Raw genomic sequence first — 18,667 nt, forward strand, 5'->3', positions numbered from 1 at the left:
GAGAAGAAAGAGAGACATGAAAGATGTACTGGACTTTGTACAGGATCCTCATAGCAACCAGCCTCAGGAGAGACAATCTTTAGAGGAAATAAACAAATCCAAAGAACAGAGTACACCCCAGATCACTAGCAATGCTAAAAGTGAGGCTCCATCAGATGAGAACAAGGCCCCACCAGCTCAATCATCATCTCTCCTCCCTCTTCTTGAACCTCCTCCAACTGCTGCTGGACAAAGCAGTGAAGCTACTTCTTCTTTGGCTTGTGATCAAGATGACTCTCCAGTGATACTAAGAGAGTCTGAGATACTGTCAGAAGAAAGTCTTTTGGCTTTATTGTATTGTGATACACAAAAGCTAATTGAACAGTCAACTTTACATGATTAGTAATGAAACAAAAATATTAACGACATTATACATACATGCATATAACAAGACTCATTTATACTTGGTATTTATTGCTGGCATATTATACTCTTATTATATTATTATTGGCATTATGTTATAATCCATTATAGTGCTCATATTATCATTATTATTATCTGTTATACTCTCTTTATTTACTCCTCTTGTTATGAACCATAGCACGAAAGTCCGATAATATCTGATTCTCTCTCTTTTCCCTCTCTTCTCTATTAAACATGGCAAGAGCTCTCCTGTCGTCGGCAGAATAAACTTGGTTCTCCTTTCTTATACGGACAGCTTCCATTCGACGATGCCTAAGAAAATAATCATGTTAAACCTCCAATCTCAATAGTCAATACTGGTACAAAATGTACATTATCGCTCCACTCTAGATTCAAGTAGCGACTGCTTCTCTTCTTCTCTCATATTCCTCCTCCTTACCTGCTTCCACTCATTACAAATCCAGCATCCTCGAAGTATGATATTTCATTGCTAGTGAGCCCGATCTCACCACGACGTGGTATACGCTTTCCTTCTTGGACAAAGGTCGCCATTGCTTCTCCTTCTCCTGGGAGCAGGTTACCACCAAAGCTAATTTGAGAAAAAAAGAGGTAAAAGATGGAGTTGCTAACGTACTCCATTTTTTTGTTTGCTCCTTGTGGCTTTATCTCTGGGACTGGTCCAATGAAGGCACCATCTGCATCTTTACCTTAAGAAAGGAAGAATAGAGAGAGAGAGGGTGGAAAGAGAGAGAGAGATTATAAAAACACAAGGCCTGCTGACATACTTATTTTCTTTTCAACCCAAACTCCTTCTTCATCACTTTCTTCATCTTGACTGTCAGAAGATGGTGGGGATTCTTCGACCTTTACATGCTTCTTTTTGCCTCTGATTCAAATGAAGACATAAATTAAAGTCACCTGGAGTAGTACACTGTACTTCTTTGAGCTATGCTTTCCTTTCCTTTTACTCCTCTTCTCTCTCCTTTTCCTTCTCCTCCTCTCCTCCTCATCATCAGATGAAGAGGAGGAGGAAGACGAGTCATGGCCTAAAGTTGATACCAGCTTTGCCTCTTCTCTTCTCTTTACAACTTCATCATCGTCCGAACTGAAAAAGAAAAAGAGACATCATTGTGTGACAAATTAAGGTATTATTAACAAATATAAACGTTCATTTTGTCACATACTCAATCTCTGGTGGAGGAGAAAGGCCCCAAACCTCCGGAACGCCCATCATAGCAATCCGTTCTCTCTCTCGTCTTCTCCTAAAAAGAGATTGTGTAAATAAAAGGTACTACATCATGATAATACTTACTCTTCATAATACGTCTCTTTCCAAGATGTACGACGATGACGACTGGTGTACAAAGAGAGTTTTAAATTAAAGTTTCAACAAAATTTTTTCATCAAAATTAGGATCATGTTGCATTAGTCAATATTGCTATGCCCTTAGTCTTTTCTCTCTTTATTACTACATCTTCCTCTCATCTCTTACTTTCTCTCTCTTCCTTCGTGACGAGTTGAAGGAGATCTGCTCCTAGATCTTCTGTCTCCTGGCATTTGAGTGCTATCAATTTTATCAAAATGACAAAATCTGTTTTTGTTGATGGGAGGGGCTAATAGACAAGAAGGCGTGGTCCAAAGCAAAGAAATCAGAAAAATGGCTCTTACTTTTCGTGTCAGTAAATGGTATAGTTATCTTGGAGTTTTTGTTGGTCTTGGCTTGCAACACGTAAGAAACTAGCATAACTTTTGCTTCTATTTTATTTGAGGGTAGCTTGTTGTGTTCAATCCTTCTGTCATACCGTACGACTCTCTTGGCCCGTTTGGCTCATTCCTGCACTATCTTGCATACAGTCAGCACAGGATGATGCTAATTGGGTAAGATCTGGGTCTCTGCTTATTGTAAAACTGTTATTTGCATTAGGTATTGTATAGCATGGCTGGTACATGCTGGTGAAGCTGCTTATGCTTTCATTCTGACCAGGTATGGCTTCATGAACATGTATTCATTTTGAATTACTGTAATATGAAGTACATATGCAGTAATATCGTAGAGTATTCAGTGCTGTATGCAAGAATAGATATAAAAAGTAAAGCAGTTGTGTTGCCCACAATATGTAAAAGTAGCTGCAATTAATTCAAAGTTATACTTAGATATAAAAATTTCCTGCTAAGTTTAAGCTACAGCTCTCCTACTGTCAGCAATGTCTCATTGTCCTTATATTGTATGTATTCATAGGAGGCATAATCTCTCAGTGATGGACTCATTCCTTTGGACTCTGCAAACCTTTCTCCTCGGTTTTTCATCACTGATTCCTTTGAAAAGGATACTCAAGAAAAGAGAGCAATGATGATCAGCTTATATTTTAAAATAGCTATTCTAATAGCTTGATTTTTATTATTTTATTTATAATTATATTAAATTAATTTTTAATTCAGGCAAGTGTTTTTATTATTAATTTAAAAATTCATTTAAAAATAAAATTTTACTGCTGCTTTCTTCTTATTTTCTTTATTTTCAATATTAATGGCACCAGTGACGTAAAACCAAGGAAGAATGTCTGTATCGCCCAGAAGAGAGAGTCCTTATTTGAGAAATTAGCTCTCCTGCAGTGAAGTTTAAAAAATTAAAAATGCATCTACTAGTGAATCATACCTGGCAAGAAAATATGCATAGCTAGCTTCACAAGCATGTATAATCCATACAGCAAGACACCTAATTTTAAAAGAGAAATAAATTAGAATAATAATATGAGAGTGGACTTATCGTGTGCACAAAATAGTCTCAGGCTAGTATCAATTATTTATATTAAGCGGATCACAATTATCATTGGAATTATAGCTCCTACCCAATCCGCATTCCCCTCTCATGTTTGTAAGCAAGATTGTGGAGGATTGGCCCCAGAGGTCCAAGATAGTCATAAGGAACAATGGAAGGAGAGACGACCAGGGCCTAATGTCATAGTTTAAAGAATATACTCAGCTATAGTGACAACAAATATCTTACAATTTGAGTGCCTAGAATGACAACACCAGCAGCATAATTGTGCCATGGCCTTAGACGAAAGTTGTGAGCCATTGTAAAATGGGCGTGGCTTGTCATTAACCCTTTTATCCATTCAAAATGGCGGACATAGAAGTGACCCCTCCCCCTCCTGAACCTTTGACAGCAAAAGTATGATTGTGCCTTAACAATGCATTTTTATTTCCTTTTTTGTAGTCTATAGATAAGATAGCAGTTCCTGATGTGCCCGAGGGGGAGCACAGGCTCCAATATTCTTACAGCTTGTGGTTTATGCAAAGGGGGCGTGGCTCTGTCTCATCAGCCACTTCTGATTATGAAGATCAGATAAAACATGTTGGTGCTTTCTCAAGTGTAAGTAATTACTGGGCAGGCAATGTCTACAATGATAGTGTACAAGGCTTTTAAAATTTGTTTGAAGTTACTTCATAATTTGGCCAAAGACCTCCTGTATATACAGTGCATTTTTTTCAAAAATGACTAGAGAGAAATTTCTATTTTTATATTATTTCCTGATGCATATGCGTGTTTTTATGTTGTATAGAAAGTTTGAACTGATTCTGATACCATTTGGATTTTTTTACAAATTTTTAAAGTTGGGCCAAAGTCCCTGTACTATAGTACAGGGTCACGGGCCAAATTTTGCCAAAAATGACTAGGAGAGAATTCTTAATTTTTATAATATTTTCTGATACATATACATGTTCTTACGTTGTGTTTCAAGTTTGAGCCGATTCCAATCACATTTGGATTTTTTACGAATTTTTAAAGTTGCTCCAAAATTGGGCCAAAGTCCCTGTACTATAGTACAGGGTCACGAGCCAAATTTTGCCAAAAATGACTAGGAGAGAATTCTTAATTTTTATAATATTTTCTGATACATATACATTTTCTTATGTTGTGTTTCAAGTTTGAGCTGATTCCGATCACATTTGGATTTTTTACGAATTTTTAAGTTGCTCCAAAATTAGGCCAAATCCCCCCCCCCCCCCAATAGAATAGCAGTATATCCAGTGGCAAATTGGTAATACATGTACATGTATGTTACTTTTTATGTTAACTCATGTAGGTCGAGCAGTTTTGGTCATACTATTGTCACATTGCCCATCCAAGTGACCTCCCTCCTCATTGTGATATTCACGTCTTTAAAATGGGAATCAAGCCAATGTGGGAGGTATGAGAATTTAATTGTAAAAATTCTGGACTATACATGCATGTATCTAGCTGCATGAGAGTATGTCATTATTAGTACACTATTAGTATATTATTAGTACACTATTAGTATACTCTTAGTATATTATTAGTACACTATTAGTATACTCTTAGTATATTATTAGTACACTATTAGGATACGGCTAATAAAGACGGTGGCAAATGGATAGTGAGATTGAGGAAGGAAATATCATCAAGAAGCTGGGAGAACTTGGTAAGTATTGTTATTAAAATGGCTAAAATTTGGACCCGTGAGCAAAATTAGTGAAGTGGGCCCCTGGGGTTTTTAATTTCATATTATATTTGATTAGTGTATTTTCATTTTGTAGCTTTTAGCAATGTTGGGTGAGCAGTTTATTGTTGGTAATGAGATATGTGGGGCAGTGATATCAGTAAGACCAACTGAGGACATTGTATCAATATGGAACAGGACAGCTAGTAATGATAGCATTGTAGGAAAGATAAGGTCAGATAGAATCAATCCAATTTTATATTCTTCTCGTGGTTTTGTTCTATAATACAGGGACACTCTTCAAAGAATATTACAATTGCCATCTCAGACAATCATGGAATACAAGGCTCACGATCAGAGCTTAAAGTAATCAAAAAGTAGCGACAGACTTTTTAATAATAATAATCTTGTTTAGGGATAAATCTAGTTTCAGAAACACAGCCCTTTATGTGCGTTAGCATGTGCTAAGGGAAAGTTCAGTTGTTTTATATGTGAAGGAGAGAGAGAGACAAGAGTCAGTGCTCAATCATTTTTTCAGTAATATTTTTTGCACAATATTTTGTGGATGATTTTGCTCTCCAGCGTGTCCATGCCTCCGCCAGCAGCTCCATGCCCATTAAGTGCTTCAATTTCAGCTTTAGTTTCTTTCCTTTCCATAATCTCTAACTCACGTATGTAGTCTGGAACGCCCTTTAAAAAAATAGTAAAGTACAATGTAGCTTTGTATCTGTGTTTCTATGTGTGTCCATACTCACTGTGCAGTGTTGCAGTCTTGATTTCAAACCATTGCTCACTCTTTGGTCAGATGCTGTCCATGTTTGTAGAGACGATGGAGACACCTTTGGACTCCCGTCATCTTCAAATAAGTCCTTGTAATGGACCCCTAACCAATGAATGTCCACAGCTGCAGTTGAAGAAATCAATAATCATTGATCAGTATCAATAATCATGTCATATCGTACCATATGCATAGCTTTCTGTGCCCATTCTTACTGAGCCATATCGATAGGTTAATAGTATCCTAAGACCATGAGGCTGGAGAGAAAGGATCTAAGTCCATGGATCATTTTGCTTACGTTATAATCAAAGAGACCAAGTACTGGGAGATCAAACTGGGTCTGGAGTTGCTTTAATAGTGCACGAACGCTCAGCGATGGATAGCCACACCCAGTCATTAAAATACAGGGAAGACTGTCCCAAATACGTTGACCGCAAAGATAAGTAAACACAGCGTCTTCATAAAACGACTTGCAGTAATAAAATGAAAGTTATTATAGTGATACCTTTCTCCACCACTAATATGTATCTTGCACCCATTGACCTAAACTGATGTGTGGTATCATCAATAGAGCCAGGTATCTATAGGAATAGTTCATTTTGATATTAAAAAATAAAATTCACCCTCTTTCCATTGCTGCTGGCTGAGCAATTTTCCCAATTTCCATCATTTTCCTAATAATATTTCAAATACTAGTTTGCACGCTTATTATTATACTTTCCAAAGGAGAAGTCCAGCTATCCCACCTGAACTGCTAGCACAAATACCTAATGAATCACGTGTACATCCAATGAATGCAACAAGATCTATCAATGCATGTACATATGATATGCAACAAGTCGCAGAGCTTGCATGCCTTGTAATGTATTGTTGAATTCTATCTGGGATTTAAAGTGTTTCACTAGACAATAGTATGCTTCTCGCTGTGTAGCCGTCTTCCCTTCTTGGACTAGCTGATACACAAGAGCTAATGCTTGCCAAACTGCAGCATAATATAGAAGCAATTTAACTTAATCACTGCATGTGTGTATATACTTCTTGCAAATGATTGAGCTCCACTTCGAAGGCTGAGTCTACCAGTCCTGCCTTCAGATCTCTTGGGGAATAAGTACCTTGTTGTTCTGTGCTGTCCAAGATGTAACACACCTCTTCTATCCCTCAGTGCATTACTGCCACTACGATTTACCTATACAATATACACTATACAGTAGCACTCGAGTCATGCATGCATTCATGCTGTTAGGGTCTGTTTATTCACCAGAGTCATTGACGGATTCTCTCCTTGCTTTACTGCACGAAGGAGCTCTAATACTTTAGTTTCAATGAGACGGAGTGTTTCTTCTTTGGAGAGTCGCCTCGCATCAGACCATTCTTCATCAGTAGCCTCCATTATTGGACCAATGGACCATTGCACAGTGACAACACGTGGTTAATTAATTCAAATGCCTTAAATGGCGCCAATATGAATATTAATCAGCTAAGGCGGGACAAAGTCAAAGGATTGATTTGGAACTGGCTCAGAAGATCATGCTTTCATTTCGTATTATCCTCAGATGTGGAGCGGCTAGACAAAGACTTGGTTACAAGAGATGTCTAAGTGAACAGAGAGTGACGCCAGAGAGCCTACTTGAGGAATATAATGAGAAGATTACCACATTACACAGTATGTACTGGACGGTGCATAGTCTTATCATTATACGTACACTTGTGTGTAATACTATACGCTATGTGGTTTATATCTGCTTGCATCAATGACACAACAGCAACAGTATAGTATATCAGTTTGATTTGGAGTAACTTTTAATTAGCAGTAGTCAGTTCGAGTAGTAATAGCTCTACTTTTGGCAGTGGGACACCACACAATGAGATTACTGCCATACGTCTGACATACGAAATTGTAAACAGTCATTTCAATAGACACCACATAGTGACACACACTATATAGCTCAATTATGCTTACAGTATCATGTCAGTATGAGACTATACCCATTACTGCTTACATTATGTCTCTGCTTATGTTTGTCATTGTGATGATATTGTTTATATGTTTTTCCAATCCACAGAGCAGTTTGCTGGCCGAACTGTCAGCCCAAGGTCAGTTTTCACTAATTCTGAGCTCTCCCTGAGGTACATTAATGTGTACGGGTTCGACTATGACTTTACCCTCGTCCAATACACGCCCGAAGTTATGAAACTCATTTATGATGAGTCTAAGAAGAGACTAGTCAACAAACTTGGAGTAAGTACCTTAATTTAATGTGAGAAAGAAATTAGCATTTTATCCCTCCTCTCTCTCTCTCTCTCTCTCTTTATTTAGTACCCAGAGCGTATCAAGTCTTTTGAATACAATCCGGATCTTGTCATCAGGGGGCTACATTTGGACATCAGAAATGTATAATTATTTATTTAATCAAAGCATTTATGAATTTCCTCTCCTTCCTCTGCAGGGGTATATTATGAAGATGGATGCTTATCATCACATACAGCTGGCTTCTGTGCATAGAGGCCACCGTTTGGTGGATCCGCAAGTTGTGATTGATTCGTATGGAGGGACCCACATACCGCTACACATAATGGACGACCATCATCACAGGACAACAGCAGAAGGCTCTTCCACTAATCTAGTTCAGTTTCTTGATTCTTTCTCTCTACCTGAAGTGGCTTTATTTGTTGACATATCAGAAGTAAGTTCTTTATTTTGCTCTTTCTGTGTGCACGATACTATACTTTGTTATACTTTTTAAATTAGGATATTATCTCTCTTAATTTTTTCTTTTTTTCCCTCTAGTATCTTATTAGTCATAACATTTCATTTGATCCGGAGTACTTGTATCTTGATGTTGAAGTTAGCTTATACCTGATCTCTTGATTGTTATTTCTGTACTTTATCTGTAGGAAACAGTCAAAAATGTCCACTATTCTAACTTGGTACACACCACCATTGTCAATGACCCAGGTAAGTACATCCAGTAATAGATAGACTAAGTTGTATAATGCTAGTAATAATTATTATTTTATATTTTTCATTTATTAAAGATCGCTACATCGAGCCTTTCCCGAACCTACTGCCGTTACTCACTCGTCTAAAAGATGCAGGAAAGAAAATTTTCCTCCTAACGAACAGCGAATTTGATTTTGTGTGAGCAACTATTTAGGAAGACCTGATCATGCGTTCATTCATTTATTCATTTCTATAGTAACAGAGGTATGTGTCATGTGACCAAGTCCCCCGACTGGCGTGACCTGTTTGACGTGATAGTCTGCTCAGCACGCAAACCTTTATTTTATAGCAGTGTCAACAGGTAAAATATTTTGAGGATTAATTTTTAATTTTTTTAACATAACAATTTTCAAAATTTTTATTATAATGGTTTCAATTTATCATGGTGTTCTCAAAATTTTACAGACCCTTTCGAGCTCTTGACCAAGAGACAATGATGCCATCATGGCAGAGAGTGGCCGAGTTAAGGCCAGCAAGAGAGTGCCTGTACACACAGGGAAACATCAGCGAGTTCATCAAACTAACTGGATGGAGGGGAAACCATGTCTTGTACATTGGGGACCATTTGCTCTCTGATTTAAGCGTAAGAATATTTTTAAAATACTTATCTTATTTTTCATTTTTTTGCTGACCTTAGAATCCTTCTCTTCATCTTGGTTGGAAGACGTGTGCAATTATACCCGAGCTGGACAAAGAGATAAGGAAAGCCAATTCATTGCAGTACAAGGCACAACTTGCATCACTACTGGCAGTTGAGATGCTATTGAAAGAGCATCAGAACAAAAATGATTCTAGCCTAATGGCCATCACTGATAAATGGAGGAAAGAAAGAGCAGAGAAAAGGTAATTCAATGTACATAAATAAACTTTTGGATTGTGGTATCATAAAACTCTCTTACAAATAATAGGAAGTTTCTGAAGGACTATTCCAACATAAAGTTTGGTAGTATCTTCAGGACGGAGAAAGCTCCAACTTACTTCTCACGTCGTCTCGCACGTTTTGCTAACCTTTACACCTCCTCTCTCGACAACCTCATGGACTTTTCACTTGAGCACAGATTTTATCCTCGTCGTGCGTCCCTCCCTCACGAACCTGATGTTAATTTTGACGTTTAAATGAAACAAGAAGCCCCCTCCAACTTGCATTCATGATATTCACATTTTTCAAGTACTTGTTTTTCTGCTGTCATTAGCCGAACTATAATGCATACATGATGATGCTGCAAAAGCTTAATAATACATTCAACCCCTCACTACGTCACCAGCATTAATGATATTTATTGATACAATGAGATTTAGCTATAAAATGAATTCATTTTGAGTCATTCTATAAACAATGATATCACCATATTAGTGCGTTATGAATGATCCTCTGCTGCACCTCCAGTGATAATAATAGAGTTGCATTAATCATAGTTGAAATAGCACCATAGTGATCTGTTATAAACGTAATACTGAAACATAAAAACAACTGAATTATGTTACATGTATGCACCGTCGTTATAAAGCAGTAAATAGAAATAATGAATGAAAGACGTGAGGTTAAATTATACATTATTGTGTTGTGCAATTGTCTAATGATATGAAAATGTAAAAGCTCTCGTCAACTCAAACCCTTCCATGAAACTCAAATCTCCAAATGGATTCTCTCTTTTCTTGTTGATGATCGGCGGAAGAGTGATTTTCCTTCCCTTTCCTTCTCCCATTGAATCTTCATCTTTATTGTGTTTGTGAGTGGTGGAACTGGCTAGAGATACTCTTGAAGAACTGGCAGTGTTCGATGCCCATATCCTTGCATGAGTGGGGTCTGCCCAGTCAGACTGAGAAGGACTGGATGCTCTCATGTAGCCTTTCCCTTTTACTAGCTCTCTTTCCTTATCCCTGCTGCCCCAGTGTTGAGAACCACCTCCGTGGAGGCTGCTATGAGATCCTCTTTGACTTGAACTTAGCGAGTCTCCTTGTCTTCCATTATTTCTGCCTCTCCCTCCATCTACTCCTTCTCCTTGTTTCCCAGTAGTACTACCATCACCATTACTTGATCCAGAGCCATCATTGCTTCCTGTAGCACCATGACCATTTCCTTCTCTGTTCTTGTTCCCTCCTCTTCCCCACTGGCCACTACCATCATCTGAAGATAGCCTAGATCCGTTCTTGCCTCTGGATCCATTTTCATCATTACCTCCAGCACCTGTCCCAGACTTTAGAGCTGATTTTGAATTTCCTCCATTTCTTGAGGAGCCTTGCAATAGACCATCCTCCAAATCACTACTAGATCCATCATTGCCTCCTCTCCTTTTTCTTCTACCCTTCCCTAATCCATCTTCTGTGTCATTCAATCCATCTCTTTTGCCTGAACCGAATCCTTGGCCATCAGATCCATCAACTCTTGATAGAAGAGTAGCTGAACTCCCACTGTTAACATCACTAGCCTTTGGCTCTCCATTTCTTGTTGCTCCTTCATATTCTCCGTTACCATTGACTTGTCCATCTCGATATCCTCCATTTGAATATTGCTCATTTTTTCCGCCATATCTCCTCCTGTTACCATCAGCTCCTTCAAGGGACGTGTTTGAGGAATTGTTTCCGAAATTCTCGTCTTCGTGATCCAGCTTGAACGATATTCGCTGCTTCTTTTTCTTTTTCTCTCTCGCTTCCGGAGAGACAAAATCAATGTGATGCTCTGACTTATTAATCTGAAAACCAGTCCCTTTCCTTTTCTGTATGCTGGGGAGGGAGAGAGAATCAGAGGAACCACTTGTCATTTCTTTATCCTCTTTAGATCTCTCCCTGTTCCCTGCATTCGCTCCTCCCTCGGCCTTTCCTTTATCTTTCCCAATGTACCACTTTCCTTCTCTTATCAAACGAGCTAGTTCCTCGTCGCAAGGAAAAGCTGAGATGCCGTACCAGTGATCACGGCAACGAGGACAATGGAAGTCTGGGATTGCTAGACCACCTGGAACCCAGTCCTTCTTGTGCCCCTGCATTAAGAGAAGATATAATAAACTAATACTATGCATTCTTCATATTGCAATTTTCTCAGTATCTAATAGGCTAAGTAAATAACAAATTGCAGCTATCAATGGTTACTTTGGATTCAACTCCCAGTGTGTTGCAAAAGAGCATTTTCCCCAGAGCTTCCTCTTTTGTCTGATCCTCGAAGTCATCATCAAAGAAGGAGTCCAGTGATCCTTTTTCTGACCCCAGCAGCTCGTCCTCTTCCTCAAGGTCAATCAGACTAGCATTACCCCCTCCAGGGGGAATAGCTTTAGCAGTCCATCCTCTCTTAACTGTTCGTCTCATCACCACTTTACCCGATAGTGGCCTGATGGCTGATGATTTTGGTCTCTCCTCATGCTGTGGGTAATAAAATCCTCAATAGTAATTGCATTGTGTGCTTACTTCGGATGCGTTCGATACATTTGCCTTTGGTCGCCCCAAAGCGCTACCTGGTGTATCTCTTCTCCTGTTGAGTGCTGAACCGAGTCGAGCACTTGAAGACCATCTTGTTGCTGTTGCTGCAGACATGGCTTTGCGCTGCTGCAAATGCAATGTTTAGGGTGTGGCTCAATTGAGTGGGCGGAGACATGACAGAGAAAAACATTCATTTTTAATTTTCATATCAAAGAAGGATAACAATTTGCCAGTTTAAATGTAAAAGAGAGCCAGTAAATACATAAGTATCATGGAGTGATGACTGATTGAAAATAATAATAAAAAGGAAAAAATTAACAAAAAAGAGAAAAGATGAGCTTAAGAAGATAATAAATATTAATATTTACACGTTTGGCGACCTCCTCTGTGACCTGCCCCCAGCTGGTTCAGACGAAGGAGAGGGAGAGGTAGAAGATGATGCAGGTATGTTAGTCGTGGGACACCGCGAACGAACAAATAAAACGAAACGTTGAACAAGTTCGTCACAGAATCCTGGTCTTGTTTCCTCAACCTCGCGGAAGGCGGCCATTAGCTCAGCAATGGAGACCATTGCTTCCTGTCCACTGGTACGCCAGTTGCCGTCGACTGGTGCATCAAACTAAATAGAGAGAGAAAGTAGCTCATAATCTTACAGTACTAAGCAATGTTGAGTCAATATCTTGATAATGAGGTATAGATTTATATATTAATGTACTACACTGTTATAGCTAACCTGGGCCAGTAATGGCATTATGATCTTTGATAGACTAGTCGATATTGGCTCACTGGTAGACGGGGGATATGCATTCTAAAAGATGGAGAAAGAAGAGGAGTGAAAGTGTGCTGGTGTGTAGTGATAGTGTACCTCAGAGGAGGAAGGAGATGAATCCGTCGAAGAGGTTGAGCCCCTTTTGATAGTTCCTGTTTTATCACTTGGAGAGTCTACGCTGAAATCCCATATGTCATCCAGGCCACTGTCATTATCTTCTTGACTATACAATAATAGCAATAGTGTAACACAGTAGTAATAATACATGTAAGTTTGAGCTGATTCCAATCAAAATTGGACTTTTTATGATTTTTTAAAGTTGCTCCAAAATCAGGCCAAAGTCCCTGTACTATAGTACAGGGACTTTGACCAAATTTTGCCAAAAATGAAAAGGAGACAATTCTCCATTTTTATATTTTTTTCCTGATACATATACATGTTTTTATGTTGCGTAGAAAGTTTTAGCTCATTCCGATTAAAATTGGATTTATAATGAATTTTTAAAGTTGCAAAAAAACTAGGCCAAATGGATAAAACCACGCCAGAAGCTACTGTACCACAGGTAAACAACACACATCACTGTAGCCACATCCCAACCACATGTATTCAATAATTAATTGATACTAGCACAAAACAGCTTTCCACTGGCTTTACAATAAAGCCTCACAATCCCCTCTCCTTTCTTTAAGAGATGATAAGAGATGATATCTCTTCTCTCTCCTTTACATACCTGTCTATCGATTGAACCGATTTCCTTTTTGTCGGTGTTCCATCTTCTCCCCCGTTTGCTTTCCATCTTTTATATCTATCGATGAGGTCGACAAGATAAGACGTCTTCCTCGCTTGCTTTAGAAACCTGTGCTTTAACAACTCACGGGCAGTTGGTCTCTGAATATAAAATTAAATCATGTAAATTTACATAATTACACATGCTTGTACAACTATTTCATTCTTAATGTGGCATATTATCAACAGTATGGCAATGTAAAATAACAAACAACCAAAATTAGTATCATGCACAATTTCTAAAAATAGCCTCGTCATTATAGTCTAATCTTAGTAACACAGTGTCTCTTACGTGTGAAGGATCCTTATTGAGACACGTTGCCACAAACTCCTTGAAAGGTTTTGAAAAGTTTCCCGTCAACTCGGGCGGAGAATTCTTCGGTATTAAAAAGAGAACTCTCATCGGATGAAGGTCTGAGTTGGGTGGTTCCCCTCGTGCCAATTCTATAGCTGTAATACCCAGAGACCATATATCGGCCTGTAAAGACAAAATGGCTGTCATGTATCTATAATTACATGTACACGTGCTGTACCTTCATGTCATAAGCCGACTGCCTGATGACTTCTGGTGCCATCCAAAATGGAGTACCAACAAATGTGAACTTCTTCATTGTGTCAGTTAGCTGGCCAGCGACTCCAAAATCAGCTAGTTTAACTTCGCCACGATCCGAGAGTAGAATGTTAGCAGCTAATGATGATAAATACAAGAAGTTATTATAACATTCAGAGTAGTGCGATGATAATTTGATATAGTGTGGCATAGGAATGATTTGACAGATAAAGAATGATAAATAATATACTATGCTATACCTTTGATGTCTCTGTGGAGTTTCTTCTCCGTGTGAAGGTACTCAAGTCCTTTAAGAACCTCACGGAGTATCGTAGCAATCTGCGTCTCTTCTAATGGACCGGGCTGCATCTAATGATTATTATTATTATTATCATTACTATTATTATTATTATTATTATTATTACTATTACTATTATTATTATTATTATTATTATTATTATCATTACTATTATTATTATTATTATTACTATTATTATTACTACTATTATTATTATTATTATTTTATTATTTATTATAATTTGCATAAGTAGGATAGACAATTACAACTCATGTACTTGCAGACCAAACAAAGCCAGTGATCACCAGTGATTGATGTACATTACTACTAGTAGAGCAAGTTAACACAAACTGACTAGCCATAAAAGCAACGAAAGACAAAACACCATCACATAAGATCACAGACAAGCATAACAGCCCTTCCTTTCTCCCTCCCTCCCTCCATTATTCTATTATCATATCTTACTAGATCACGAGCAGATCCACCTCCTAAATATTCCATTACAATCCATAGTTTTGTACCCTATGCAATGATAGCAAATGATATCAGGGCTTTTCCTTATTTACTCATTCCTCTTACTTTCTCTTTCTTCCTCTCTCTCTTACCTTCAAATATGATCCAAAATATCGCGTGACATAGAGCGAGTCACACTGAGAGAGTACAGTTATCTCTTGCTGCACGTCTTCTATCTCATCGTCTGCATTCTCAAGATCTATTATCTTGATGGCCACCACACGATTAGACCTATTCTCCACACTGAATGAGAGGGAGAAAGAGAGAGGGAGGAAAGAGATACATGGAAGAGATTGAATTCCTTTTTTTCAATAGAATTGAAATATTACACTTGTAATTAATCTAGTCTTGGATAGATGATGATTATTATTCTTGCTATTATGTCATACCCTTTGAAAACTTCTCCAAAATTCCCAGATCCTATCTTCTCTTGTTTAGTAAAGAGGCCCTCTGGGTCAGTCGTACCTCCACCACTACTTCCAGAGCTGGGCCCAACGCCTACACAAAGATCACCTGATTTCTATTTGAAAAAGAGAGGGAGAGAGAGAGAGAGTCGGAACTATTTTGTCATTCTTTTCAATAAGAACGTACAGCTGTTGCCATTATTGAGAGGATACAATGAGGAACAAGCCGTTTCCCATAAAAACACAGACACTCTCTCCTTTTTTCAAACACCAGACCTAATAGTGTACTGTTGTTGCAGTCATTGTGATGTCATGCCGCAATACTTAATTAGCCACGCCCGTTTAATTGCTTGTGACCACGCCTCTTTTAGACCAACCATTGAACCCAATGAAGCTAAAGAGATTCTTCTTGAGGTATTATCCTCCTGGTAAGAGCTCTCTTTTATTATTAGGGGATCATCCTCTATTTTTAGGCGTTATTTTAGAATATGAGCAGTCGGGGGAGCTCCATTCCCGTTGCATTGACCTCTTGGATCTCCAGCCAGAGTAAGCCAGGCCACACCCTCTGAACCACACCCACAACAACTCATTATGCTTTTAGATCTGATGCTAGAAAGCTTGCGTCCGACATAATACAGAACGAGAGACTGTTGTCTCCATCACGGACAGAACAAGTTGTGTCACTTATACAAAGTAAGAGTTTGTGTTTGTGATCAAGAAAAAAATTGTTATTATTTTTTAAAATTAAATTTAATGTGTACAAAAAATATGTATATATAATGCTGATGCAACAAAATATCACATATTATTAAATTTATTTCGAATAAATTAGTTGATTAAAATATTTAAAATAGTGGCATGTAACGTATTAATATTACTGTTAAATACATGTTTGCTAAATTTGGGACTTGCTAATAATAATCATTATTAATTTCACAGCTACAATTTTGTTATGTTTTATGGAGTTGGCCATATTCATATATATATATATATATATATATATATATATATATATCAGAAAAGTTATAAATATGCAGAATTTTTTACTTTTCATTTTTGGCGAAATTTGGCCAAAATCACTGTACTATAGTACAGGTACTTTATTGGCCTGATTTTGGAGCAACTTTAAAAATTAAAAAAAAATCCAAATGTGATTGGAATCAGCTCAAACTTGAAATACAACATCAAAATATGTATCAGGAAAAATATAAAAATGGAGAATTCTCTCCTTTTTATTTTTGGTGATATAGTACAGGGACTTTAGGCCAATTTTGGTGCACACAGCATAAGTGCAGCCATTAATATTTTAATTTATATTTTCATTATTTTAGAGCTCCAGCAGAAGCTAATCCTTTCAAAAGAGAAACGGTTTTATTTATTCAAAGTGATCAAAGCCCACATGCTCCCACTAACGAACCTCGCCATGAACAAATCAGGATCTTAGTAAGTTTAGCCACACCCACTCACTTAACCACGCCCACTCTCAGTTTTATTACAGGTAGTTATGACAGAACATGTAAAGTCTGGGAGACAGCGAGTGGAGAGGAGCTACTGACGCTTGAAGGACACGGGAACGTTGTATATTCGGTTGCTTTTAACAATCCTTACGGGTGAGAGAGTTTACTCCTTCAGCCATTGTTGGAAGTGATAAATTATAAATTGTTTTTGCTGGGTTATTGTGGTGGCCACAATGCTGTAATCCTCATGTTATATAGTCTTTAGTGTGTACACGTATTTTGTCTGTCATATTAGTCTTTATATACTACCTGCCTTGTTATATAGTGGACTCCTCCTTTATTGCAATGGTAAAATAATTTATTGACTTGGATTGTAAATATTGACATTATAAATAATAATAGTCTCTTGATAAAGGAGAAGATGCAAATTGTAGATAGTCTTGTACATTATTGTAGAGTAGATAAGTCAAAAATGGACTTCTTGATGTCTTTGTTGTTTAGTGATAAGATTGCTACCAGTTCGTTTGATAAAACCTGTAAATTATGGTGCTCCGAGACTGGGAAGTGTTTCCATACCTTCAGAGGACACACGCTGGAAGTCGTTAGTGTGGTTTTTAACCCTCAGAGTACCCTCGTCGCCAGTGGGAGCATGGACACAACCGCTAAGCTATGGGACGTTGCAAGTGGAGCCGAGAAAGCTACTCTAGCTGTAAGGAATTTGATACAAGCTCTATAATTATCCATCTCTTTCTTCCTTCCCCCTTCTCTCTCTCTCTCCCACAGGGTCATTCCGCTGAAGTCATTACGCTTTCATTTGATACAGCTGGTGACTCAATGGTAACCGGCTCATTCGATCATACGGTCTTAGGATGGGACGTTACTACCGGAAAGTAATCATCGTAACAATTTGATGATACCCAGAATTTTATTTCTCATTAGGAGAAAGTATGGTCTCATCGGTCACAGAGCTGAGATATCTAACGTCCTTTATAATTTTGATTCCAGCCTGATAGCGACCAGCTCAATGGACAGTACATGTAAACTATGGGATGCAAGAACGGGACAGTGTACCGCCACACTGAGGTCAGTAGGTCACGTGACTAGCATGTGACACTCTGTTCCTCTTGTAGGGATCATGAAGACGAGGTTCTTGATCTTGCTTTTGATTCAACGGGTCAGTATCTACTGACTGGATCAGCCGACAGTGAGCGAATGAGAATAGAAATAATGCAACTTTGATTCTCTTTCTTCTCTGTTTTCCATCATTCGTGTGCATGTACATGTAGGTCATGCTGTACTCTATGATGTTAGAGCCATGGGATCTTTTTTATATAAACTATCAGGCCATTCTGGCGAAATTAACAAAGTAGAAATAATATTTGGAAACTATTTATCTATTTTAATGATTTCTTTTCCTGTTAGGTTGTTTTTAACCCTCAAGGCACTAGATTATTAACGGCCAGCAGTGATAAAACTGCTCGTTTATGGGACTCTTCTAACGGAAACTGTTTGCAAACTCTCGAGGGACACAGCGAAGAGATATTCAGTGCCACCTTCAACTATGAAGGCGACATTATTGTTACAGGTACACGTCCTTATTTTCGGTTGCAATGGTTACCGTATCTATGGTTACAGGTAGCAAAGATAATACATGTAGGCTATGGCGGTGAACTGATTCACTAGCAACCGGCCAATAAGCAATTAATCACTTTATTATTATTATTATTATTATTATTATTATTTGTTATTGTTGTTTTTTTCAATTTCAAGCATGGGGTACGATTAAGAAGTCTAATTGTACCCAAAGATATACACTGTGTAACTAAACATTA

At 38.0% G+C, this 18,667-nt stretch overlaps 8 protein-coding genes across 8 annotated transcripts; 3 read left to right on the forward strand and 5 right to left on the reverse strand.

The window, feature by feature from the left end:
* Positions 1-353: 353 nt before the first annotated feature.
* On the reverse strand, positions 354-2,228 carry LOC100634674 (NF-kappa-B-activating protein-like). The gene is made up of 9 exons (XM_003383198.3): positions 2,071-2,228; positions 1,895-2,015; positions 1,715-1,756; positions 1,587-1,664; positions 1,340-1,507; positions 1,188-1,288; positions 1,037-1,109; positions 842-991; positions 354-714 (listed from the first exon to the last, which is right to left on the reverse strand). The coding sequence occupies exons 1-9, from the start codon at positions 2,144-2,146 to the stop codon at positions 552-554; spliced, it is 972 nt and encodes a 323-aa protein (XP_003383246.2). The 5' UTR covers positions 2,147-2,228; the 3' UTR covers positions 354-551.
* Positions 2,229-2,853: 625 nt separating this feature from the next.
* Positions 2,854-3,509, reverse strand: LOC105315195 (transmembrane protein 254-like). The gene is made up of 4 exons (XM_011409748.2): positions 3,410-3,509; positions 3,252-3,355; positions 3,059-3,118; positions 2,854-3,009 (listed from the first exon to the last, which is right to left on the reverse strand). The coding sequence occupies exons 1-4, from the start codon at positions 3,503-3,505 to the stop codon at positions 2,889-2,891; spliced, it is 381 nt and encodes a 126-aa protein (XP_011408050.2). The 5' UTR covers positions 3,506-3,509; the 3' UTR covers positions 2,854-2,888.
* Positions 3,510-3,512: 3 nt separating this feature from the next.
* On the forward strand, positions 3,513-5,425 carry LOC100634799 (eukaryotic translation initiation factor 4E type 2-like). The gene is made up of 7 exons (XM_003383199.3): positions 3,513-3,577; positions 3,623-3,778; positions 4,494-4,598; positions 4,773-4,850; positions 4,966-5,102; positions 5,160-5,234; positions 5,284-5,425. Exons 1-7 carry the CDS (start codon positions 3,527-3,529, stop codon positions 5,324-5,326), a joined length of 645 nt encoding a protein of 214 aa, XP_003383247.1. The 5' UTR covers positions 3,513-3,526; the 3' UTR covers positions 5,327-5,425.
* On the reverse strand, positions 5,382-6,494 carry LOC105315202 (meiotic recombination protein SPO11-2-like). Its single transcript, XM_011409757.2, has 7 exons — positions 6,364-6,494; positions 6,270-6,320; positions 6,152-6,227; positions 5,945-6,102; positions 5,831-5,903; positions 5,624-5,772; positions 5,382-5,558 (listed from the first exon to the last, which is right to left on the reverse strand). The coding sequence occupies exons 3-7, from the start codon at positions 6,183-6,185 to the stop codon at positions 5,403-5,405; spliced, it is 570 nt and encodes a 189-aa protein (XP_011408059.2). The 5' UTR covers positions 6,186-6,227; positions 6,270-6,320; positions 6,364-6,494; the 3' UTR covers positions 5,382-5,402.
* A 662-nt stretch (positions 6,495-7,156) lies between these two features.
* On the forward strand, positions 7,157-9,958 carry LOC100634924 (5'-nucleotidase domain-containing protein 3-like). Its single transcript, XM_003383200.3, has 11 exons — positions 7,157-7,309; positions 7,710-7,885; positions 7,964-8,038; positions 8,094-8,330; positions 8,435-8,491; positions 8,542-8,602; positions 8,683-8,785; positions 8,844-8,948; positions 9,053-9,230; positions 9,285-9,490; positions 9,556-9,958. Exons 1-11 carry the CDS (start codon positions 7,174-7,176, stop codon positions 9,761-9,763), a joined length of 1,542 nt encoding a protein of 513 aa, XP_003383248.1. The 5' UTR covers positions 7,157-7,173; the 3' UTR covers positions 9,764-9,958.
* Positions 9,959-10,063: 105 nt separating this feature from the next.
* On the reverse strand, positions 10,064-12,216 carry LOC109586262 (protein qua-1-like). Its single transcript, XM_020002438.1, has 3 exons — positions 12,047-12,216; positions 11,735-12,001; positions 10,064-11,625 (listed from the first exon to the last, which is right to left on the reverse strand). Exons 1-3 carry the CDS (start codon positions 12,170-12,172, stop codon positions 10,222-10,224), a joined length of 1,797 nt encoding a protein of 598 aa, XP_019857997.1. The 5' UTR covers positions 12,173-12,216; the 3' UTR covers positions 10,064-10,221.
* A 31-nt stretch (positions 12,217-12,247) lies between these two features.
* On the reverse strand, positions 12,248-15,674 carry LOC100634345 (serine/threonine-protein kinase 24-like). The gene is made up of 11 exons (XM_003383111.3): positions 15,566-15,674; positions 15,364-15,494; positions 15,067-15,217; positions 14,927-14,983; positions 14,424-14,532; positions 14,147-14,301; positions 13,906-14,091; positions 13,558-13,715; positions 12,924-13,050; positions 12,792-12,866; positions 12,248-12,677 (listed from the first exon to the last, which is right to left on the reverse strand). Exons 1-11 carry the CDS (start codon positions 15,575-15,577, stop codon positions 12,423-12,425), a joined length of 1,416 nt encoding a protein of 471 aa, XP_003383159.1. The 5' UTR covers positions 15,578-15,674; the 3' UTR covers positions 12,248-12,422.
* Positions 15,675-15,682: 8 nt separating this feature from the next.
* Positions 15,683-18,647, forward strand: LOC100634469 (dynein assembly factor with WDR repeat domains 1-like). The gene is made up of 12 exons (XM_003383112.3): positions 15,683-15,806; positions 15,852-15,924; positions 15,980-16,071; positions 16,710-16,821; positions 16,866-16,988; positions 17,337-17,544; positions 17,619-17,725; positions 17,775-17,918; positions 17,966-18,039; positions 18,122-18,201; positions 18,258-18,420; positions 18,471-18,647. Exons 1-12 carry the CDS (start codon positions 15,767-15,769, stop codon positions 18,503-18,505), a joined length of 1,251 nt encoding a protein of 416 aa, XP_003383160.1. The 5' UTR covers positions 15,683-15,766; the 3' UTR covers positions 18,506-18,647.
* The last annotated feature ends 20 nt before the right edge of the window (positions 18,648-18,667 follow it).

Source organism: Amphimedon queenslandica, unplaced genomic scaffold, assembly GCF_000090795.2.
Source record: "Amphimedon queenslandica unplaced genomic scaffold, v1.1 AMPQUscaffold_13514, whole genome shotgun sequence".
Classification (NCBI taxonomy): Eukaryota; Metazoa; Porifera; class Demospongiae; order Haplosclerida; family Niphatidae; genus Amphimedon; species Amphimedon queenslandica.